At 46.8% G+C, this 25201-nt stretch overlaps 1 protein-coding gene across 4 annotated transcripts; it reads left to right on the top strand.

The window, feature by feature from the left end:
• Positions 1-2: 2 nt before the first annotated feature.
• On the top strand, positions 3-24057 carry LOC101605009 (titin-like). Of its 4 annotated transcripts, XM_045140250.1 has the most exons (8): positions 3-925; positions 1619-1849; positions 9156-9236; positions 11854-12026; positions 13736-13896; positions 14522-14613; positions 14925-19115; positions 19251-24057. In XM_045140250.1, exons 7-8 carry the CDS (start codon positions 14927-14929, stop codon positions 23897-23899), a joined length of 8838 nt encoding a protein of 2945 aa, XP_044996185.1. In that variant the 5' UTR covers positions 3-925; positions 1619-1849; positions 9156-9236; positions 11854-12026; positions 13736-13896; positions 14522-14613; positions 14925-14926; the 3' UTR covers positions 23900-24057. The 4 variants fall into 4 exon arrangements, with proteins under 4 accessions (XP_044996185.1, XP_044996183.1, XP_044996184.1 ...); XM_045140248.1 differs by lacking the exon at positions 9156-9236 and having other exon boundaries at positions 14925-24057; XM_045140249.1 differs by lacking the exons at positions 3-925; positions 1619-1849; positions 9156-9236 and adding an exon at positions 10825-10991 and having other exon boundaries at positions 14925-24057.
• The last annotated feature ends 1144 nt before the right edge of the window (positions 24058-25201 follow it).

Raw genomic sequence — 25201 nt, 5'->3', positions numbered from 1 at the left:
GAGAGCTGAACAAGGGTCCTTAAGATTCACAGGCAAGCACCTTAACTGCTAAGCCATCTCACCAGCCCAGTTTTTCCAATTCTTTACTAACCAAATAACCCAAAAGTTGGGGTCCATATGCCTAGGCTCTCTTGCATCTATTGAATTTAGTCCCTCCCTGACCCAAAATCTTGTATCCCTGCTAGCACAGTATATTTGTTCATGAGCCCATTGAGCAAGCACCATGGTGCTCGAGGAAAGAGGATAGCTGACATACATAGGTGATGTGCAAAACTATGATGTATGTTATACATACACAGGTGTATGTTTGGTTGGTTGGTTTGTTTGTTTTTCTCTAGAGAACCCACTGTGAAACAGAAACCCAGCTAAGCAAGGACTGTGTACCCGGTGGGGGGAGGGGAGGGACTTCCAGCACAGACAGGACTAATGGAACCTTATAGGACACTGGGCAGAGGAATTAATGTGGGACAGTTTTCTTATAGGAAGCAGGAAGCGAGTGGTTTTCAAGGTGTAGAGAGGAATTTGTGAGAAGCATGGGAAAAATTCATTTATTTATTTGATCTTTTATGTAGCCCAGTTAACATGGATTCTGTAGTAGATAGCTTTGGGTCACTGAGATGAACCTGCAGACCAGGCACAGTTATGGAGGATGGGGATTGATTTGAAGCTTACAGATCTAGGGGAAGTTCCATCATGGCAGAAGAACTTGGCCCCCTTTCACAAGCCCAAGCAGAAGGAAAAGCCACCAGCAAAAGCAAGCAAGCACACTTCAGGAACTCCAGGCAGTACTTGGGTACTTTGAATATCTTAGCCTGGAATTCAGAACGACCCATAGTAACATCTCCTCCAGCCAAGTTATACGCTTGAATAAAAATCTTGAATCTACTGGGGGACATCCGTTCCAACTACCACAGAATCAATTCAGGTAAGATTTACACAAACTAGGTGATGGGGAGGAAAGGAGTGAACCACTAGATAGGCCTTGTTGGGAAAGGTATAAAGGAAACACCCTCTCCATGCTATATGATCTGCCAGGATGGAACCTAGGAGATAGAGGATACTGTGTCCACTTGGGAAAGGTGTTTGGGTAGTTTCAGGGGGCAGGTATTGAGTGATTTCCCTCTCTTCCATGCCATCTCGGCATCCATCACACCCTCTTCTCCATGGTTCTGTCCAAGTGGTGATGTCTGTTCAAGCTGCTTTCCCCAGGGATATCCTTGGCTAGGAGAGTGGCATAATAACCAAACAAAGTATAAGGGAATGGCCTCCCTCCACCCTGGGCAGAGGCCAGAGAGTCTGATCTGGGTACTGTGCACATTGAGAACGTGAGCAGGAACCACCAGAAATCTACTAGTAATTTTCAACAAGCAATTTCAAACACCAAAAGGGCAAGTAAAGGGAAACCCACCTCAATCTAGTTCCAGGGACAATATCAAGGTGAGCTGAACCAGCAAAAGTTCTCCTCTGGTCCCCTTATGTCCTCCATACTCTCCTACCTTGTCTTCTGCCCCATACTTCCCTCAGACAATACCTCATCAATGAAGAAGCCCCATTCCCATCCTCTGCTTCTAAATCTACTCTTTCTGGCATCTTCCTTTCTCCCCTCTTATCCTTCTAGGTGTCTACAATAACAGTGAAGGACAACAGAGAAATTCAAAGGACTTTGGAGGGAAAACCTCCTTGAGAAATCAGACCTGTTAACCTCACAAAATGCAGGTGGCCAACACCATCAGCCTATAACTGCCAAGTGAAAGAGAAGCTGAATGAAGATGAGCCATAAGAGATGAAAGAAAGAGGACAGCAGGGCATGATGGCGTACGCCTTTAATCCCAGCACTCAGGAGACAGAGGTAGGAGTATTACCATGAGTTTGAGGGCACCCTGAAACTACATAATAAGTTCTAGCTCATCCTGGCCTAGAGTGAGACCCTATCTCAGAAAGAAAAGAATTCCATCACCCCAAGGAGGACTAGGACATCCATTATGGGCAGAGCAAGCCTGGGACCTGAGAGTTGTCTGGGATATCTATAGGGGTCTGACTGCTGTAAAAATGTTACCTGAGGTCAGTGAGCTTATAGCACCAGTACTCCATCACAATTAAAAGGAAACCAAGTACTTATGAAGAGATGTGTGTGTCTGGGTGTTCTCTGATGGTAGAGAGGGAGTAGGAAAAGCAGGATTCAAGTGTGTGGGAAGGCAAGGAGGTAGGTCCTGAGAGGCTGGAGGGTCAGAATGACAGGTTTCCACAGTGAATCAAATGTGAAGGATAAGGTCAGGGCATGACACTGAAGCCAAGTATCAACCTGAAGTACATGATGTGGTTTTGGTTGAGGATTCTTCATGTGAGTATGGTAATACTTAACTAAGTGGCAAGAATTAGTGTACTAAACTTTATCAAACAGCAGAATTAACTTTAGAAAAAAACAACTTAATTTATTTTTGGTCTGTACCTCAGAAAAATACCTCAATGAAATTTTAAGAAATTTGAAATAGGAATAAAGACACATACCCCACTGCATAATTTGGATTAGGAAAAATCATATATTATAATGCAATATTTAGAAAGTAAAATGACATCAGAGAGAAAAATTTCATTCATGCTGAATTCACTTCTCCCTAGACGTAATATAACATGTAGAAAATATGAACACACTTGGGCTGGAGAGATGGCTTACCAGTTAAGGCATTTGCCTGCAAAGCCAAAGGACCCAGATTCAATTCCCCAGGACCCAAATGCACAAGGGGAACATGTGTCTGGAGTTTGATTGTAATGTCTATAGGCCCTGATGTGTGCCCATTCTCTCTCTCTCTGACTCTCTTCTCTGTCTCTGTCTCTCTCTCTCTTTCCTTGCAAATAAATAAGTAAAACTTTTAAAAATAAACAAGAAAATATGAACACACTCTACTTTCAAAACTTTTTCAACCACTCTATGAAGTGAATGATAAATGGCATAATAATTCTTAAATATACAATTAATTTCCACATACTAAATTAACATTGACTGTGACAAACATGTTCCATTAATATATCTCTATAGAATGAGGGGAAATACATAACTCATAAGGAATTCAGATGTCTACCTGTTAACTATCAACTTTTAATATGACAATCAGGTGGCATTACAAAGTAAATATGATATATTCAAATCAATGACATTCTGTCTGTAATACATTCACAAATTCAAGCCAAGTAAGTGACATTTATCTTACACATTTGTTTTAATGAAGTGTACTAGCTGAAATATTCTGGCACAGAAAATTATGTTGCTCATAATAAGTTTTACAAATCTACAGAAGACATTCCATTTGCAAACTTATGTTCATTTCAATTGGTTCTATAATGTAAGAATATTGGTAGCAGCCAATAATTAAAATAAATGGTTTCTTCTTTAATTATTACGCTACGTGTTTGGGGATTTAGCTCACTGGTACTAGCTAGCACAAGTCTGGACTTGGTCTCCATACTGGGGGAAAAAAATCACAAAAATGAGTTTGTTTTTTTTTTTTAATTTTTATTTATTTATTTGAGAGCGACAGACACAGAGAGAAAGACAGATAGAGGGAGAGAGAGAGAATGGGCGCGCCAGGGCTTCCAGCCTCTGCAAACGAACTCCAGACGCGTGCGCCCCCTTGTGCATCTGGCTAACGTGGGACCTGGGGAACCGAGCCTCGAACCGGGGTCCTTAGGCTTCACAGGCAAGCGCTTAACCGCTAAGCCATCTCTCCAGCCCAAAAATGAGTTTTTAAATGAGGGAACTAATTAGTATTATAAAAACAGGCAAAATACTAGCAATGCTGTGTTTTTGAAGTTGCGAAATTGATATTGAGGCATCAAGACTCCATTTAAAATGACTCTATCATTGTTTCTAAGAGTGAATTGGCAATTAGTCACCATTAGTATCCAAGGGCTAGAACTTGATACACACAGCTACCTGGAAATTCCTCAGGTTTCAATTGGGTCTTCATACAAAGGGAGCTAGCATATCATAAACATGTGAACAAAGAAGAGGTAATTACTTCAACTACAGACTTGACATAGATTCATGAAACTAATTGCCTGAGGGAATCATATTATGAAACCTGAACTTCTCCTTTAATGCATTATGAGAATAGCTGGTCTAGAATGGATCTTTGAACAGCAGCCCTCTCCTGCTTTATAGAAAATACTTAATGCTCAACTCAATCATTACCTTTTAAATAGATTTTCATTATTTATTTGCAAGGGGAGAGAGAGAGGAGAATGAATAGGCATCCCAAGGCCTCTTGCTACTTACTGCAAATGAACTCCAGATGCATATGTAACTTTGTGCATCTAGCTTTTTAGGTACTGGGGAATCAAACCAAGGCTATCAGGTTTTGCAAGCAAGTACCTCTAACTGATGAGCCACTTTTTCCAACCCACAGCTTATTTTATATTACAAGACACACTACTTACAGCTGCCATCAAAAGTTTTGTTTCCAAGGTGGTCACAAGTTTTCTCAATTCACCAGCAACATTGCCATGATAATCCCCAATGTCCTTCAGACTCTCAATCAAAGACTCATCCAACAACCATCACTGATCATTTCAGTTTAAAAATGTGAAAAGCTACATTATAAAACTATTACACCATATATTCCATACTCTGGGGCCTGTATGTATATAGAAACAGAAGCATTATAAAGATTTCATAGTTGTAATGAGTTTGCAACATACTGGGCTACATAGATGAAAGCCAAGCTTAATATTTACTGAATTGTTGGAGGAATAAGATTTGAGTAGAAAAAGGAACAGGAGACAGGTATTGTAAGGGAAGAACATAAACTCTTGGAGGATAGGGCAGATTCTGAGAGAAAGTTGTCAATCTGGAGGTGACAAGGAAAAATGTAGCATGGAAGCTTCAACAGGATTGGTGATATAGGGTTGGTATCTGGATATTTGAACATTGAGAAGGGCAAGATTTTGAGAGGGAATGGTATGTTTGAGGAAGAGCCTTAAAGGATGGATTAAACAATAGTCTCAGATAAAAATTTGCTAGCACAGCCAGGCGTGGTGGCGCACACCTTTAATCCCAGCACTCAGGAGGCAGAGGTAAGAGGATCACCGTGAGTTTGAGGCCACCCTGAGACCATATAGTGAATTCCAGGTTGGCCTGAGCTAAAATGAAACCCTACCTAGAAAACAAAACAAAACAAAACAAAATTGCTAGCACGGGCCAAGAATAATAGGGTTCTGAGGTAAGGCAGTGGCACTTGTGAGAATTTAAGAGAGATGAAAGTACAATTATCTAGGCAAGAATAACAGAGAACTGATAACTGAGTGGGAGGGAGGATAAGGAATGTGAACCTCTATATAACAGCAAAAGCCCTGTATGTTTCCTCTCATAAGCAGAATAAGACATGTGTACACACACACACACACACACACACACACACACACAACATGAAAGGAGGGTGGAGGAAGATTTTTAAAGAAATGCAGCCCTGCAGGGGTTGGAGAGATAGTTCAGTGGGTAAGGCATGACTAAGGACTGGAGTTCAATTCCCCAGTACCCACGTAAGGATGTAGAAGGTGGTGCATGCATCTGGAGTTCATTTGCAGTGGCTAGAGGCCTAGAGGCCCTGATGTGCCCAATATCTTTCTTTCCTTTCTTTTTATTTTAGAGAGAGATAGAGGGCAAAGGAATTAGTGTACCAGGGCATGTGTGACCTTGCAATTGCTTCACCTTTTGTGTGTCTGGCTTACATGGATCTGGAGAATCAAACATAGGTTCTTAGGCTTTGCTGGTAAGCACCTTAACTGCTAAGCCATTTCTCCAGCCCCAGTATCTCTTTTTCCATCTGCCTTTTTCTCCCTCTCTCTCAAATAAATAAATAGAGATTTTCTTAGAAAAAGAAAGAAATGCATCCCTGTCAATAACAGTGAAGGCCCCAGCCCCGAAAGTAACCTCTGGTGTGAGCTTCAAAGAGTAGCTCCCTCAATATGCATGATGATTTCTCCAGGCTTCCTACAGAGGATGTCACCACATAATCATTCCTCCAAAGAGCTTACAAGGAGCTGCTCTGTACACATATATCTCTGTGAGTACCCAGTATTTTGAAAACACACAATGGATACTTTGTTGTTTTGCCATCTCAATTAGTCTGGATGGATTTTTGTAACATCTACTGTGCCTAAAAATAAGTGTATAAAGAATTTAATTTATTCCTAAATAACTATAAACCCACACCTAGCAGAGGTCAATATTTCTGAGAATAATTTGCCAAGAAGCACATAGAACATAAGATAACCCTCCATTCACAAAGTCTTATTCTTCTGCTTACTTTTCACTCTGGTGTATCTGGACCCTGCCTCACCATCCTATGTGTTCATATAAAGTCAATGATGCAAAACAGCAAATGTGCCCTGTAAGTAAGGAATGTGTAAAATTCCTACATTCATCTAGAAATATTATACTGAGAAATCAACTGTGGAACAAATCTAAAATTTAAAAAGTATCAGTTTATGATATGTTTATCTCAGGGTCTAGACAATGAGAAACTGAGTGGGTAGAACGATGCATGTGTGAGGTGGGCCCAACTGTATTTCATAAAGGTAAGGGAAGCCCAGCGTGTACACATGTGTTAAGTTGGCTTTGGTAGAACCATGTGGATAAATGGGCCCATTATTGTGTTTTAGGAGCTCAGAGTACAAGCCCAATGGAAAAGAGGTAGCTAATTCAAATATGTGAGGCAGACCAAGGTAGGGCTCATAATATAAAGAGTTGAAGTGGGACAACAGGAACACAAGTGAGGTAGAAAAATTGCATGAATTTGGGAGGAAGGCGAAGGTGGGCATGTGAGGGCAAAGGCACCATGTTGGGCAGTAGAAGGAGGGGCCCCATGTTGGGCATTACAGGGAGGGACCCCATATCAGATGTATGAGTGTGGAACATTGGGTGTTTGAGGGAGAGCAAAGCACATCGGAAGTTGGAGGGAGAGCTCACAGCACTTCCGGGAAGTCTTGGAAGAGTGCGCCTTGATAGGTGTTGGAGGGAGGGAGCACAAAGGAAGTTGGACATCACAGCACTTCCGGCAGTTGGAAGGATAGGGTCCCACATACAGTGAGTGACGGAAAGCGTGGTTCATTCTGAGTTCAAGGGAGCGAGGCACTCCAGGAGGGTGAGATAGAGCCTTACATAACAGTGTGTGAGGGACAGGGTACCATGTTGGGAGTTGGAGGGAGAGCACGGTACTTCAGGGAGGGTGAGGGAGCGTGTGTCATGGTGGTAGTTGGAGAGAGAGCAGGGTACTTCTGGGAGGACTTGGGAGAGGGCGCCATATCAGGAATTGGAGGGAATGAGAGCAAAGGATGTTGGGCTTTAGAGAGCTTCCGGGAGTTGGAGGGAGAGCACGGCACTTCCGGGAGGGCCTCATGTCACTGGTTGGAAGGTGGGAGCGCAAAGGATGTTGGGAGTAGGATAGTGCGTCACTTCCTGCAGTTGGGGAAGAGGCCCCCCCATACAGTGATTGACGGAGAGCTTGGTTCATCCTGAGTAGAAGGAAGTGAGGCACTCCAGGAGGGTGAGGGAGCCCATGCTATGTTGGTTGTTGGGAGGACTCGGGAAAGGATGCCACCATGTCAGGAGTTGGAGGAAGAACAAAGAAAGTTGGGCTTTAGGGAGCACGGCACTTCCGGCACGGCCCTTTGTCAGTAGTTGGAGAGAGGGTGAACACAAAGGATATTGGGAGTTGGAGAGTCCATCACTTCCTTCAGTTGGAGGGAGAGGGCCCCACATAACATTGAGTGAGGGAGAGTACAAGGGAATGAGGCGCTTTGGGAGGGTAAGAGGGCCCCACAAACAGCATGTGAGTGAGCAGGCGCCATGTTGGGAGTTGGAGGGATGGTGAGCAAAGGATGTTGGGAGTTGGAGAGCGTGGCACTTCCGGGAGGGCCCCATGTTAGTGGTTGGAGGGAGGGGGCACAAAGGATGTTTGGAGTTGGAGAGCATGGCACTTCCGGGAGGGCCTCATGTCAGTGGTTGGAGGGAGGGGGCACAAAGGATGTTGGGAGTTGGAGAGCGTGGCACTTCCGGGAGGGCCCCATGTCAGTGGTTGGAGGGAAGGGGCACAAAGGATGTTGGGAGTAGGAGAGTGTGTCACTTCCTGCAGCTGGAGGGGGAGGGCCCCACATACAGGAGTGAAGGAGGGCATGGCTCATTCTGAGTACAAGGGAATGAGGCACTCTGGGAGGGTGAGAGAGGGCCTACCATACAGTGTGTGAGTGAGAGGGTACCGTGTTGGGAGTTGGAGGAAGAGCACCGCACTTTGGAAGTGGAGGGAGAGGGCACCATATCATGAGTGCAAGGGAGAGCCTGGCAATTTCAGGAGAGGCCATGTTGGGTGTTTGAGGAAGAGTATGGTACATTGAGAGTGGGAGAGGCCATGAGAGGACAACACATTGGGAGTAGGAGAGAGCATGGTAATGCGAGGTAGAATGTAGCACTTCGGGATGATGACAGTGCCCCACATCCATTGTTTGAGAAGGTGCTCCTTCAGGAGTTTGAGGGAGGGAGAGAAAAACATGTTGGGAGTTGGAAGGAGAGCTCATTACTTCGGTGAAGGCAAGGGCAAGTGTGTCACTTCCAGGAGTGCAAAAAAGTTTGAGGCACTTCCAGGGGGAGAAGGATATCAAGAGTTGTAGGGAGGGAAAGAACAGGATGGTGGGAGTTGTAGGGAGACCATGCATGGTAAATCAGGAGAGCAAGGCACTTCAGGGAGGGTACCACATGTAGAGTTTGAGGGCAAAGGAAAAGGCCCCACGTGGGGGGTGGCTTAGCCCTTTGGCAGTAAGAGAGAATGAGGCACTTCTTGGAGGGTGAAGGAGAGGGCCACACATCAGAAGTTGGAGAGAGAGCAAAGGACATTGGCAATTGGAGGGACAGCATGGCTAGTTGGTAGGGAGAGGGCCCAATGTGGGGGAGTTGGAGGGAGAATGTGGTACTTTAGAAGTTGGAGGCAGGGTTGGAGAGATGGCTTAGCAGTTAAGGCTCTTGCCTGCAAAGCCAAAGTAGCCAGGTTCAATTCCCCAGTACTCACATAAGTCAGATGCACAAAGTGGCACATGCATCTGGAGTTCGTTTACAGCAATTGGAGGTTATTTTTTCTCTCTTTCTCTCCCTTTTTCTCGCTCTCAAGTAAAATATTTGAAGAAAAGAAGTTGGAAGCAGAGTGTGGCACTTCTGGACAAGAAGAGAGAGGACATCTTGATAGGCATAAGTAAAAGCACCCATGTGTGATGATATAATAAGATGTGCCTGAGGCAGAACCACTTCCAACTCATTGAAGGGAAAACCCAGCATGTACTATAGTATTGGGGATGGCACTTTTACAGACATCCAGTGAGGACTTACAGAGCACTTAAGGGCATAGCCTCTCCCCCACATATGTTGGTCTGAATACCTACAGCCAAAAGCCCTTGGCATGCATTCCTGGCCACTCTTGTGGACACACCAGGTCGTCAGCATACCAGCAAGCTGGCCCCTCCATCCCTATGATTAGTACAATTCTGTCCTTAGGGCACTAGAGAGAGACAGGTTCTGTTCACTGTAGCCTCTACCAAGTGTTGCTTAATCCTGAGTCATCTACCTATGCTACATATTCCTCTGAATAGCCACACTTATCCAGGCCCCACCCACACAAGCAAGAATCTCTGATTGGATATAACAATACAGTCATGATCATGGCAAGGCCCAGGTGCAGCTAATAAGGGAGGTGGGCAGCCTATACACATGCATGGAATGAGACTATCTGGTTGGCTGGTTGCAGGGACTGGAGGGCTAAAGAGGAACGAGGAGGGCCAACCTGAGGGTGCAGGCTTCTCCCTAGGCCTGTGGAAAATGGTAATGTATAGAAGTTATTTCTCTATATTATGAATGTGCCTAATGGCACTGAATGTCATGCTTCATGGGGAATTGTTAACATTGTGTGGCAGCAAGTGGTTTTGTAATAATACCATCTGGTTTTGGACAAATGTTGCAAAATGTTGGGGAATTTTATTTAAAAAATAACCATGGTGTTACTATTTTCATTCACTAATCATGTTAATCCTGTTTGCTTTATGTGTAAGTGTGACAGATGGTCCTGATCCCACGTGAGTTTCATCTATGCATTTATCACCCATGCAGGTGCTTTGTCACCATTGCTTACTGCTCTGAATGGCACTGAAATGTGACCAAGTGTCCTTTATTCTGCTTGCACGAATATGCCTTCCCTCTAGTTTCTGGCAGTTAAAAGGGGGTCCTTTAAAAGGGGACCCTGAGGGCTGAAGGGATTGCCTAGTGGTTAAGGCATTTGCCTGCAAAGCCAAAGGACCCAGGTTTGATTCCCCAGGACCCACGTTAGCCAGATGCACAAGGGGGTGCACATGGAGTTCCTCTGCAGTGGCTGGAGGCCCTGGCATGCCCATTGTCATTCTCTCTCTCTCTCTCTCTCTCTCTCTCTCTCTCTCTCTCCCTCCCTCCCTCCCTCCCTCCCTCCCTCCCTCCCTCCCTCCCTCCCTCCCTCCCTCCCTCTCCCTCTCTCCCTCTTTCTCTGTCAAATAAATAAATAATAAAATATATTTAAGAGAATGGGACCCTGAGACTTTAAGAGAGAACTGAAACTGTCCTGCCTCACCTTGTCATCCCCTAAACCCATTGTGAGGAACATTCCTACCCCAGCGCCTTACACAGGGAGGATGGCCAGCAGCAGAATCCTTACTTCATACATGCATATATTCATTCATTCCTGGGACTGAGCAGGCTGCAGCTGACACAGGGAAATCAATACTCTGCCTCCCAGTCTATTTGTACTTCCTGGTTTCCACAGAGAGCTGACATCAAGAGGAGAGAACCATTTGATGACATTCTAGTTTCTATGACAACCAGGGCAAGCCATTCTTTCCTAGTCAGAGGCACATTTTGCCAGGATATTCACAGACTGGAGAGGTAGAATCACTAGAAACATCAAGGCAAGGAGGTGTCTGCTGTGAACGTGAGTGAATGTGAACCTGTGAGTGTGTGTTGGGAGTGTGTGTGCTCTTTCATGGGACTGGAAGAGCTCTCCCCCCTCCTGTTTTGTGGGGGAGGTGGGCAGGTCTGGATGAGAGGCAGGCTCAGGAGACTGCTCAGGAGTATTCCCTCATCACCCAGCCAGGTTCAGTGTCCTGAGGTGACACCTGTTGTTAAGAGCTTTGTCATTGGAGGGACCTAGGGCACAGATTCCCCGGCATTTCCAAATAGAGACCTCCCCTTTGTTTAATTTAGATTGTCACGGGTATCACTGAAAATGTGACTTTTTTCATTTGACAACCCCTCCTGCTAGATTGTTGTTACCTATGTGGTCTGAAGGAGAAACTGAAAGGTACGAAAGGAGAGGGCAATAGGGTCTGTCTGGCTTGCCCTTGAGACAAACCCCAGGGGTCAATACTGTACTCCTGCAGAGGCACTGACAGAGGAAATAAGAAACTTCTTCCCCAAGAGACAGACTGCTTATTAGAGAAAGTGAGATAAAATCACTATGACATGACCACTTCCACGAAGGGTCAGAGTTTGGTAGTTTGGTCAGTCTGGGTATTCAGGTATTGGTTTTACTGGGTTCATTCTGGGGTTGGGAATCATCCTTGAATTTATGGGCCCAGGTGCTGGGATCTATCTCAGAATCTATTTTCTAGGTACCTCTTCATTTTCTCATATGGTCTGCTCCCTGATTTTGCAGCTGGGTCTCTGCCAGGCTCTTCAAATTTCATGCCATGGGCCAATGATCAACGCTTTTTGGTGTTTCTGACTGCATTTCTGACACTGTATTCACGTACAGTATACTCTGCTACCTTCTTTGCCTTTCTGTCTTGGTACAGGGAAAAAGAGTTTTGTTGTTGCCAAGAGAAAATGTGAACAGAACCCCACATGCAAGAAGTATGCAAGTCCTTGAGAGAAGGTCTTTGGGCTTTAGGCAGAAGCATGTGTTGAGAAAAAAAAAGTGGCAGAATTCCATCTAACACACTCTCCTTCTCTTCTTGCCACCAGAAAGGTAACTGTCACAAATATTTTGATGGACTGTGAAAAGTACTCTATTGAAATGTTTCATGTAGGTGAGAAGATACAGGCAAATGGGCATACTGGTCATGTATGATCTGTAGAACATGTAAGAACTAAGAGAAACTCACACTTTAACAAATGGAATAAAATACCCTAGAGTCTGTGGACCCATATGTGGGCAGAAGGCCTTCCAGGGTGACTAAATCACAGATCCTCCTATTTTATATATATTTATATTTTTATTTATTTATTTATTTATTTATTTATATTTGAGAGAGAGGGAAAGAGAGAATGGGCACACCGACTGCAAACAAACTCCAGACACATGCGCCCCCTTGTGCTTCTGGCTTAAATGGGTACTGAGTAATTGAACCTGGGTCAGTTGGCTTTGCTGGCAAGTGCCTTAACTGCTAAGCAATCTCTCCAGCTTAGATGCTCCTACTTTGTGATCCTAAACATCATACTGGATAAGCCTATGCATGTTTTCATATTAAGGCAGAATGTGAAGCTGACAGTGGCAGGTATGCAGGAAGCAGTAACATGAAAGGATGTATATGACCAGCGAGCATATATGACAAGCATGCAAGTTGAGCGTCTTCTGTTTATAATGTCAGTATGAGTGTGGAGGGGGATTCAGGTGTGCAAACAGAGGTACCTCTATTTGGAGCCATTACTGGGCCTCAGAATACCCAGTCAGGATTGTATGGTGCCACGCCTTAGGTTTAGCAGAAGGCAGCTTGAAGTCCTGTTATTCCTTCTGTGTCTTCTGGTGACCCCATCCAAACATGAAAGAACAAACAACCCCATCCAAAAAAGGCTTTTGCTGGTGTTCCAGGTGAGGCTTATTTTTTCCTTACTATACATTTCATGTATATTCCATTTGGCATGTGTGACCTATATAGGCATACACTCATGCATGTCAATATTAACTTTATGCATTGTGAAATATGATTTGCAGCTAATAGTGCATGGGGGAATAACTAAGTACATTTCTACAACAAACACAGTAAACTAGAATGTATCCATTAAGTATTTTTGCATGGGAAAGGTGGGAAGTGAAGGTGGTATTGTCAACCCTCCTGTGAATGTTGAGAATTCTAGTAGATGAGGTTTGGGAACCTGTGGGAGAGGTGAGTATGAAAGTATTTAAAAAAAAAAAAGGATGAAGGAATAGAGATTTCCAGGGAGATGGGCCCTAATATGACTGTGTTAGGAAATCTGGTTTCACATGCTTTGTACCCAGTGATGCCCAGGAAATGGGAAGACACACATGCCCATATTAAGAGTGAGTAGTTGTGATGTATTGAGGCCTGTGCTGGTCTTGCTGCAGTTTTCTTCTCTAAAAGATGAGAGGGCCCTACATAACAGTAGACACACCCCGTGTTTGTCTCCACCACCTCTTATATATAGGCATAACACACATAGTGCTGATAGGAAATCCATGAGTTCCTGGCAGATACTGTTAGGACAGGTGTAATCTCTGCTGTTCTGAGATCAAGGAAAGTAGAAACCACTTAGCAGCAGAAAGGGAAAATATGACAAGAGAAAAAAGAAGAACATGAACAAGACAGTTGTGCTACAGAGGAGATTGGGATATCACTTCAGGTTCAAAAGGCATATCTTCTGGAGTTGGGGACAGAAAAATGAAGTCTCGGGAATCTTAGGATTGGTTTGACTTCCAGTCTCTCTTGGACTTCACAGGTTAACATTAGGGTAAGAGGCTGTGGCCAGGATCATTTGAAAGAATACCTCACTTCAGAGACAGAGATTGAGGTGCAGAGACTGCAGATCCACAGTTGCAACAGAAGTGGCCTTAAGATCCAGCTTCAACACCAGCCCTGCTGTGCTTCATGTGATACTGGGTGAGCCTCCCCCTTTTACTAATTATCCATCTGCGATGGACTGGTTCTATTCTGGGATCCTGGCTGTGTGTTGTTTCCACAGCAAAAACCATAGGAATTGACTTGGGAGACTAGAGATCTAATTGATAATCCCCGGGTGTAGGGCCCACACAAGGAATGGTTATAGCTGCTATTGTTAAGAGTCATAGAAGCCTAGAATCACTAAGATGACTTCACTATCGCCTTGTTTCTGAATGTGACATCACACTGACACCAAACAGGGTGGGCAGGAAAGTACTACCTTCCTAGAAAAGAACAAAATGAATTTCCCAAGAGGAAGCAGAAAAACCTAAGGAGATCCAATAAATGTACAAGAAGAGAAATGACCCCAGAGGTAATTGCATGTTCTAATGTGGATTCCCTTCAACATGCAGGCCTCCAGTTGGGCAAGATGTGGTTGCTACTTTAGAGATATGCTCCATATCTTCCTCATCTTTCCCCACCCTTGTCATTGCTCTACCCCTCTGTATAGCACACATTTTGTGCATTTACTTACTTTCATCATGTCATTAAGCAGGGTGCTTCTGTGTTCATTGAGAGTGTTGTCCTTGCTAACATAATTGTGTTTTCCTTTACTATATTTCAGCAATATTTTATATCATCCCTGAAGATACCAGTTCAAGTCACTTGGGAAGACTAGATGGGAAGAGAGACTAAGAAGCACTGAAGAGCTTTCAGGTACTAAGCAAAAGAGGTTTAAGACTCTGTGTCACAGGGTAATCAGCCATCACAGTAGACACTACAGCCAAGGGCATAACCCTCTATTTAACAGTCCTAGACTCCCATCACAATAGATACTGCTAAGTAGGTTGTAGATATTTGGTAAGGACAGTTGTGGCTAGCAAAGGAGTTGTCATATCTAGGACTTTAGTCACAAATAAAAGGAAAAGGCCTTCTTCAATAGAAGTTGAAGTCCTTCCTATAGGAGACAAAATGAAAGTGTGAAAGCCCCCAAAAGCCAGAAGTTTAAAGCATCATTTCTTTGACAGGGATGGAGTCAGGGATCACCGCTCCATCAGGCCATCCAAAGAAATACAGAAAATCCCCAAGGGTGGCAGTAGACAGTGTGAATGAGGGAACATCCTTTGTTCAGGAAACAGAAAGTGGGCAACTAAATATCATGGCATCTTCAGAAGTCCCGCACAAACAAACAAGCTCAAGCCCTCACGCAGACAAGGGGAATAAAAACTGTGATGGAACATCCCAGAAGAAACCGGAGAAGAAAAGACAACCAGGCCCTCTCCAGCTGCCATCAGAGAATGAAGGTGCGCTGTACAGTAAGGCATACCCTGTACACTCAGCAGCTGTCACACCTCCACCTGAAATACCAGTGCACATCTCCAGAGGTAGAGGGAAGAGGAGACGCCAAGGCCCTCCACTGATGCCATCAGAAAATGAAGGTGTACTGTACAGTGAGATATACCCTGTACACTCAGCAGTTGCCACACCTCCACCTGAAATGCCAGGGCACATCTCCAGAGGTAGAGGGAAGAGGAGACACCAAGACCCTACACTGATGCCATCAGAGAATGAAGGTGCAGTACACAGTGAGACGTCCCAAGAGAAGACAGCAATTGTCTCCCTTCCATCTGAAATGCCAAGACACATCTCCAATGATAGAGGGAAGAGGAGACACACAGCCACTCCACTGGTACCATCAGAGAATGAAGGTGCAGTGCTCAGTGACCAATCCCAGGAGAACACAGCATTTATCTTTTCTCCACCGAAAATACCAGGGCACATCTCCAGGGGTAGAGGGAAGAAGATAGACCCCACCCCTCCACTGGTGCCATCAGAGAATGGAGGTGCAATGCGCAACAAAATATGTCAGGAGAACCCAGTATTTATCTTTTCTCCACCTAAAATACCAAGAAACATCTCCAGAGATAAGGCTAAGAAGACAGACCAAGCGCCTCAACAGGTGCCTTCAGAGAAGGAAGGTGCAGTGGGCAGTGAGACGTACCCTGTACATTCAGAAGTTGCCCCTCCTCCACCTGAAGTGCCAGGGCACATCTCCAGAGGTAGAGGGAAGAGGAGATGCCCAGCCCCTCCACAGATGCCATCAGAGAATGAAGGTACAATGCGCAGTGAGACGTACCCTGTACATTCAGCAGTTTCCCCTCCTCCACCTGAAAGGCCAGGGCACATCTCCAGAGGTAGAGGGAAGAGGAGACAACCAGCCCCTCCACTGGTGCCATCAGAGAATGAAGGTACAATGTGCAGTGAGACATCACAGGAGAACACATCCCTTGCCTTTCCTCCACCTGAAATGACAAGACACATCTCTAGGGGTAGAGGGAAGAGGAGACGCTCAGCCCCTCCACTAGTGCCTTCAGAGAATGAAGGTGCAGGACAGAGTGAGACGTCCCACAAGAACACAGCATTTGTTGGTTCTCCACCTGAAATGCCAAGGCATATCTCCAGGGGTAGAGGGAAGAGGAGATGCCCAGCCCCTCCACTGCTGCCATCAGAGAATGAAGGTACAATGCACAGTGAGACGGCCCAGGAGAACACAGCATTTACCTTTTCTCCAACTGAAATACCAAGGCACATCTCCAGAGGTAGAGGGAGGAGGAGACGCCCTGCCCCTCTACTGGTGCCATCAGATAATGAAAGTGCAGTGCTCAGTGAGCAATCCCAGGAAAACATGGCTTTTGTCTCGCCTGCTCCTGAAATGACAAGGCACATATCCAGGGGTAGAGGGAAGAGGAGATGCCAAGCCCCTCCAATGATGCCATCAGAGAATGAAGGTGCAATGCACAGTGAGACGTACCCTGTACATTCAGCAGTTGCCCCTCCTCCACCTGGAAATCCAGGGCACATATCCAGAGGTAGAGGGAAGAGGAGATGCCCAGCCCCTCCTCTGGTGCCATCAGAGAATAAAGGTACAATGCACAGTGAGACGGCCCAGGAGAACACAGCATTTGTCTTTTCTCCACCTGAAATACCAAGGCACATCTCCAGAGGTAGAGGGAGGAGGAGACACTCAGCCCCTCTACTGGTGCCATCAGATAATGAAAGTGCAGTGATCAGTGAGCAATCCCAGGAGGACATGGGTTTTGTCTTGCCACCACCTGAAATGCCAAAGCACATCTCCAGGGGTAGAGGGAAGAGAAGACGCCAAGCCCCTCCACTGGAGCCATCAGAGAATGAAAGAGCAGTGCTCAGTGAGCAATCCCAGGAGAACATGACTTCTGTCTTTCCTCCACCTGAAATGCCAAGTCACAACTCCAGGGGTAGAGGGAAGAGGAGACGCCAAGCCCCTCCACTGGTGCCATCAGAAAATGAAAGTGCCGTGCTAATTGAGCAATCCCAAGAGAATAAAGCATTTGTCTTTTCTCCACCTGAAATGCCAAGGCACATCTCCAGGGGTAGAGGAAAGAGGAGATGCCCAGCCCCTCTGCTGGTGCCATCAGAGAATGAAGGTGCAATGCACAGTGAGACATACCCTGTACATTCAGCAGTTGCCCCTCCTCCACCTGGAATTCCAGGGCACATATCCAGAGGTAGAGGGAAGAGAAGATGCCCAGCCCCTCCACTGGTGCCATCAGAGAATGAAGGTACGATGCGCAGTGAGACAGACCAGGAGAACACAGCATTTGCCTTTTCTCCACCTGAAATACCAAGGCACATCTCCAGAGGTAGAGGGAGGAGGAGACGCCCTGCCCCTCCACTGGTGCCATCAGATAATGAAAGTGCAGTGCTCAGTGAGCAATCCCAGGAGAATATGACTTTTGTCTTACCTCCACCTGAAAGGCAAAGGCATATTTCCAGGGGTAGAGGGAAGAGGAGACGCCCGGCCCCTCCACTGATGCCATCAGCGAATGAAGGTGCAGTGCTCAGTGAGCAATCCCAGGAGAACACAGCATTTGTCTTTCCTCCACCTGAAATGCCAAGGCACATCTCCAGAGGTAGAGGGAGGAGGAGACGCCCTGCCCCTCCACTGGTGCCATCAGATAATGAAAGTGCAGTGCTCAGTGAGCAATCCCAGGAGAACATGACTTTTGTCTTACCTCCACCTGAAAGGCAAAGGCATATTTCCAGGGGTAGAGGGAAGAGAAGATGCCCAGCCCCTCCACTGGTGCCATCAGAGAATGAAGGTACGATGCGCAGTGAGACAGACCAGGAGAACACAGCATTTGCCTTTTCTCCACCTGAAATACCAAGGCACATCTCCAGAGGTAGAGGGAGGAGGAGACGCCCTGCCCCTCCACTGGTGCCATCAGATAATGAAAGTGCAGTGCTCAGTGAGCAATCCCAGGAGAATATGACTTTTGTCTTACCTCCACCTGAAAGGCAAAGGCATATTTCCAGGGGTAGAGGGAAGAGAAGATGCCCAGCCCCTCCACTGGTGCCATCAGAGAATGAAGGTACGATGCGCAGTGAGACAGACCAGGAGAACACAGCATTTGCCTTTTCTCCACCTGAAATACCAAGGCACATCTCCAGAGGTAGAGGGAGGAGGAGACGCCCTGCCCCTCCACTGGTGCCATCAGATAATGAAAGTGCAGTGCTCAGTGAGCAATCCCAGGAGAATATGACTTTTGTCTTTCCTCCACCTGAAATGCCAAGGCACATCTCCAGAGGTAGAGGGAAGAGGACACACTCAGCCCCTCCACTGGTGCCATCAGTGAATGAAGGTGCAGTGCTCAGTGAGCAATCCCAGGAGAACACAGCATTTGTCTTTCCTCCACCTGAAATGCCAAGGCACATCTCCAGAGGTAGAGGGAAGAGGACATGCCCGGCACCTCCACTGGTGCCATCAGAGAAAGCAGGTGCAGTGCTCAGTGAGCAATCCCAGGAGAACACAGCTTTTGTCTTTCCTTCACCTGAAATGCCAAGGCACATCTCCAGGGGTAGAGGGAAGAGGAGATGCTCAGCCCCTCCACTGGTGCCATCAGAGAATGAAGGTGTAGTTTCCAGTGAGATGTATCTTGTACAATCAATAGTTGCCCCTCCTCCCCCTGAAATGCCAAGGCACACCTCCAGAGGTAGAGGTAAGAGGACACACTCAGCCCCTCCACTGGTGCCATCAGCGAATGAAGGTGCAGTGTTCAGTAAGAAATCCCAGGAGAACACAGCATTTGTCTTTCCTCCACCTGAAATGCCAACGCACATCTCCAGAGGCAGAGGGAAGAGGACACGCCCGGCCCCTCCACTGGTGCCATCAGAGAATGAAGGTGCAGGGCTCAGTGAGCAATCCCAGGAGAACACAGCATTTGTCCTTCCTTCACCTGAAATGCCAAGGCACATCTCCAGAGGGAGAGGGAAGAGGAGATGCTCAGCCCCTCCACTGGTGCCATCAGAGAATGAAGGTGTAGTTTCCAGTGAAACGTACCCTGTAATATCAATAGTTGCCACTCCTCCCCCTGAAATGCCAGGGCACACCTCCAGAGGTAGAGGTAAGAGGAGACACTCAGCCCCTCCACTGGTGCCATCAGAGAATGAAGGTGCAGGGCTCAGTGAGCAATCCCAGGAGAACACAGCATTTGTCTTTCCTCCACCTGAAATGCCAACGCACATCTCCAGAGGCAGAGGGAAGAGGAGACGCCCAGCGCAACCACTGGTGCCATCAGAAAATGAAGGTGCCGGGCTCAGTGAGCAATCCCAGGAGAACACAGCAATTGTCTTTCCTCCACCTGAAATGCCAATGTACATCTCCAGAGGTAGAGGAAAGAGGAGACGCTCATCCCCACCACTGGTGCCATCAGAGAATGAAGGTGCAGTGCTCAGTGAGCTATCCCAGGAGAACACAGCTTTTGTCTTTCCTCCACCTGAAATGCCAAGGCACATCTCCAGGGATAGAGGGAAGAAGAGATGCAGAACCCCTCCACTGTTGCCATCAGAGAATGAACATAAAATGGGCACTGAGACGGCCCAGGAGAACATAGCATTTGTTGTTCCTCCACCTGAAATGCCAAGGCACATCTCAGGGGGTAGAGGGAAGAGGAGACACTCAGCCCCTCCACTGGTGCCATCAGAGAATGAAGGTGCAGTGCTCAGTGAGCAATCCCAGGAGAACATAGCTTTTGTCTTTCCTTCACCTGAAATGCCAAGGCACATCTCCAGGGGTAGAGGGAAGAAGAGACGCCCAACCCCTCCACTGGTGCCATCAGAGAATGAACATACAATGCGCAGTGAGATGGCCCAGGAGAACATAGCTTTTGTCGTTCCTCCACCTAAAATGCTAAGGCACATCTCCAGGGGGAGAGGGAAGAGGAGACACCAAGCCCCTCCAATGGTGCCATCAGAGAATGAAGGTGCAATACTCAATGAGCAATCCCAGGAGGACATGGATTTTGTCTTTCCTCCACCTGAAATGCCAAGGCATATCTCCAGGGGTAGAGGGAAGAGGAGACGCTCAGCCCCTCCACTGGTGCCATCAGAGAATGAAGGTGCAGTGCTCAGTGAGCAATCCCAGGAGGACATGGGTTTTGTCTTTCCTCCACCTGAAATGCCAAGGCATATCTCCAGGGGTAGAGGGAAGAGGAGACGCTCAGCCCCTCCACTGGTGCCATCAGCGAATGAAGGTGCAGTGTTCAGTAAGAAATCCCAGGAGAACACAGCATTTGTCTTTCCTCCACCTGAAATGCCAAGGCACATCTCCAGAGGTAGAGGGAAGAGGACATGCCCGGCACCTCCACTGGTGCCATCAGAGAAAGCAGGTGCAGTGCTCAGTGAACAATCCCAGGAGAACACAGCTTTTGTCTTTCCTTCACCTGAAATGCCAAGGCACATCTCCAGGGGTAGAGGGAAGAGGAGATGCTCAGCCCCTCCACTGGTGCCATCAGAGATTGAAAGTTCAGTACTCAGTGAGCAATCCCAGGAGAACATGGGTTTTGTCCTTCTTCCACCTGAAATGCCAAGGCACATCCCAAGGGGTAGAGGGAAGAAGAGATGCTCACCCCCTCCACAGATGCCATCAGAGAATGAAGGTGCAGTGCTCAGTGAAATGTATCCTCTACACTCAACAATTGCCTCTCCTCCACCTGAAATGCCAGGGCACATCTCCAGAGGTAGAGGGAAGAGGAGACGCCCAGCCTCTCCACTGATGCCATCAGAGAATGAAGGTACAATGCGCAGTGAGACGTACCCTCCACACTCAGCAGTTGCCCCTCCTCCACCTGAAATGCCAGGGCACATCTCCAGAGGTAGAGGGAAGAGGAGACGCCAAGCCCCTCCATTGGTGCCATCAGAGAATGAAGGTACAATGCACAGTGAGATGTACCCTGTACATTCAACAGTTGCTCCTCCTCCACCTGAAATGCCAGGGCACATCTCCAGAGGTAGAGGGAAGAGGAGACGCCCTGTCCCTGCACTGATGCCATCGGAGAATGAAGGTGCAATGCGCAGTGAGACGTACCCTCTATACTCAGCAGTTGTCCCTCCTCCACCTGAAATGCCAGGGCACATCTCCAGAGGTAGAGGGAAGAGGAGACGCCCTGTCCCTGCACTGATGCCATCAGAGAATGAAGGTGCAATACACAGTGAGACGTACCCTGTACACTCAGCTGTTGCCCCTCCTCCACCTGAAATGCCAAGGCACATCTCTAGAGGTAGAGGGAAGAGAAGACACACTGCCCCTCCACTGGTGCCATCAGAGAATGAAGGTACAGTGCACAGTGAGACGTACCCTGTACACTCAGCAGTTGCCCCTCCTCCACCTGAAATGCCAAGGCACATCTCAAGGGGAAGAGGGAAGAGGAGACACCCCGCCCCTCCACTGGTGCCATCAGAGAATGAAGGTGCAGTGCTCAGTGAGCACTCCCAGGAGAACACAGCTTTTGTCTTTCCTCTTCCTGAAATGCCAAGGCACATCTCAAGGGGCAGAGGGAGGAGGAAATGCGCAGTGCCTCCACTGGTGCCATCAGAGAATGAAGGTCCAGTTTGCAGTGAGACATACCTTGTACAATCAGCAGTTGCCCCTCCCCCATCTGAAATTCCTGGGCACATCTTCAGAGGTAGAGGGAAGAGGAGACGCCCAGCCCTTCCACTGTTGCCATCAGAGAATGAAGGTTCAGTGTATAGTGGAACATTCCAGGAGAACATGGCTTTTGTCTTTCCTCCACCTGAAATGCCAACACACATCTCCAGGGGTAGAGGGAAGAGGAGAGGCTCAGCCCCTCCACTGGTGCCATCAGAGCATGAAGGTGCAGTGCATAGTGAGACGTGCCAGGAGAACATGGCTCTTGTCTTTCCTCCACCTGAAATGACAATGCACATCTCCAGGGGTAGAGGGAAGAGGAGATACTCAGCCCCTCCACTGGTGCCCTCAGAGAATGAAGGTGCAATGTGCAGTGAGACGTCCCAGGAGAACACAGCATTTGTCTTTCCTTCACCTGAAATGCCAAGGCCCATGTCCAGGGGTAGAGGGAGGAGGAGACTCCCATCTCCTCCACTGGTACCATCAGAGAATGAAGGTACACTGCATCGTGAGATGTTCCAGGCACACACAGGCATTGCACCTCCTTCACCCAAAATGCAAGCAAATGATCCTTCAAGCATTTGTGTATCGGCAGGTGATTTTACATCTTCACCAGCTGCTGATATAAAACTGAGAAAGAAAAAGTGGGGCGTCTCAAATACCAGTTCCTTGAGTGTGCCTGTCTCCAGGGATGAGATCAGGGATGAGTATGAAGATCATGCTCCATCTGAGCAGCAGAGTCTCATGGTCCCCTTTCCAAAAGTTCTCATAAAACAATCACAGTGCTCCAGCCTAGAACTCCAAGCTAGTGGAGACCATGGGAATGCTACCAGCTCAAGCAACATGGAAGAGCCGGGCCCTAGTACTTCAAAAGCAGCCTTGGTAGGGGAATCATCATCTTATATACCCCCAGTCCTGGGTATGAAGCAGTCACTGCATATTTCAAAGATAAATAGGAAGCGCCAAAATATATCTGAGAAGGGAAGTCGAGGAAAACATAAATCTCAAGTGTGCTCAAAGGGAACTAACACCAAGGAACCTCGGAGAAGCGTCAGAAACCGACAGGCGAACAAAGTCCCAGCCATGGCTTCTTCCAAGCAGCCATGTCCTATTGAAAGTGGGACACTTGTCTGGTTTAAATTTCAAGATCATCCATTTTGGCCAGCGGTGGTCAAGTATGTCCACAAAACCAATAAGACAGCCAGAGTGTTGTTAATCGACCGTAACCTGAAGTTTGTCCACAGGGGCATCCTTGTCCCTCTTCGTAGATTAAAACACCTGGAATGTAAGGAGAAGGAAACACTCCTCCGGAGAGCCAGTAAAGCCTACCAGCAAGGTATCAGCTGGTGTTTCTCACTGATTGACCACTACAGAGAGATCAGAGCTCACAAGTCTTACAAGGGGTCCTTCATGGACTATTACACTTCCAGGGTAAGTCTTCGCATGCGCAAAGCTGTCCAAGAAGGCGAACTGCAAATTGATTTTCCAATGGTATGCTATGAGGACCTAGAAGACTGGGAGGAGGAGGAGACCTCTCTAGGCAGGAAGGGGCCCTACAAGAAACTCCTGCCTGACCGTATGAGGGCTGCTCGGGACCGAGCCAACCAGAAGCTTGTAGACTTCATAGTGAAGAGTAAAGGTGCTGACCAACACCTGCTGGACATCATGCAGGGCAAGAAAGATTCCAAATGGCTGACATCCCTTTTAAGTTTAAAGAAGAGTAGTTTATGTACGGAGACTTACCTGGAGGAAGAGGATCAATTATATACAGTGGGCAAACATTTACAAGAAATCTTCAAGAAAACAGACGGGAAACTGCTCGCTCAGGCAGGAGGAGACAAAGTGAAATTTACCATGCAAGTTCTTCTCCCAGAAGCCATCATTTATTCCATTGCTATCCTGGATGAGCTCGATTATGAGGCAGCAGAAGAGAAGTTTCTACGTGGCCCACCTGTGCATCACCGTGAAAAAGATCTATTTGACAAGAAAATCTTAAAGGATGCTAAGAAGAAGAGATCAGAAGTCAAGAGTCATTCTTAAAGAGCTCTTTTGTTCACACCTTAGAAGGGAATTCTTCCTTCCTGCCACCAGTTCCTGCAATGGTAATACACTTCTCATGTAGCATCTGGGGAAGTATGTTGTGTGTTGTTGCTACATTAAAGGTTCATTTCATGTTTTCTTCTTACTATTCTAAATAAAAGTTCATGTTCATGCTTGATGGTGCTTAATTCTAGATGTAGGTCTTAGGAAAGGTGTAAATGCTAGGCTTGGTATGCCCCCTCTTTGGCCTGTGCCTGAGAATGAAAGTCCTGGGAGGCTATTGTCTTGAACACCATCAAAGTCCTGTGAGTTCTTAGGACTGCACAGCCTCCATGCTTTCTGCATAGGACCCCATAAGCCCCAACATCTTATTAGGTATGACACCATGTCACTCGTGAGTCCAACACACTACCCCACTTCAGCTTCATTGGATGCTGTTGCTTGTGTGGGTTCTAATGTTTTCTCTACCACCTCATTTGCTCACAAGTTGTGGTATAAGGCTCTGATCTGAAGATAAACTTCAGGTGCCAGAGAAAGGGTAGAGATCATTTGGCCCAGGTGACAAGGGTGTGAGACTCCATACTCTTGAAGATTTACCAGCCTTGAGCTAACCATTTGTAGTTGACACCAGTGTCCCAGGTTTCCACACATTAGTGAGATCAGAGATGATAAGCGGTTGGAGTAAAGGTAGAGAAGCTTATCTCCCTTGCAGGTTATGAGCATCTGGGGTATTTTCTGAGGAGAGGCAGCCCTTCCCTCCCTTCCACAAGCTCTTATTCTCCTCTTTGGATCAGGGTCTCTTGAAGGCAAGGAATTACATTGGTATCCATGTGGACCCTGAGGTGCCTACTTCATCAGCTGATGAGGCCACTTTCCAGTTGCCCTCTGCTGTGTTGCTGTGATCAGTGTATTTCTGGGACCAGAAATGCCCACTTGTCAACAAGCCTGCATCCTTGGAGTGAGGAGTTCTACACTCTTTCATATTGTAGGACAGACTTCTGAGGATCAGGCCCAAATGCTAACTGATGGTTATCATTTTTGCACAGAGGTAGCATGCATAGCATGCTTGGCCTCTATACCTGTATATGGCAGGAACATGGGAGGTATGGAGAATCAAGACATAGACAGCAGATGAGCATCACAATCTTGAATATTCAGAACTCCCTGCACTCATTTGGCATTGGCAATCCTCTAAACATGGCCACTTTGGGGAAACAACTTTGTTGTTCTGAGACACCTCTTCAAGACCTTTCTCCTATGGTAGCTTCTGCTAAAGGTGCTTTCTTAGGTGGCATCTATTCT

This window comes from Jaculus jaculus, chromosome X, assembly GCF_020740685.1.
Source record: "Jaculus jaculus isolate mJacJac1 chromosome X, mJacJac1.mat.Y.cur, whole genome shotgun sequence".
NCBI lineage: Eukaryota > Metazoa > Chordata > Mammalia > Rodentia > Dipodidae > Jaculus > Jaculus jaculus.
The sequence above is the reverse complement of the archived record's forward strand: the minus strand, read 5'-3'. Positions and strand labels throughout refer to the sequence as shown.

Coding starts and splice junctions, on each gene's coding strand:
- LOC101605009 (XM_045140248.1), top strand. CDS start 14,927: ATGGAGTCAGGGATCACCGCTCCATCAGGCCATCCAAAGAAATACAGA.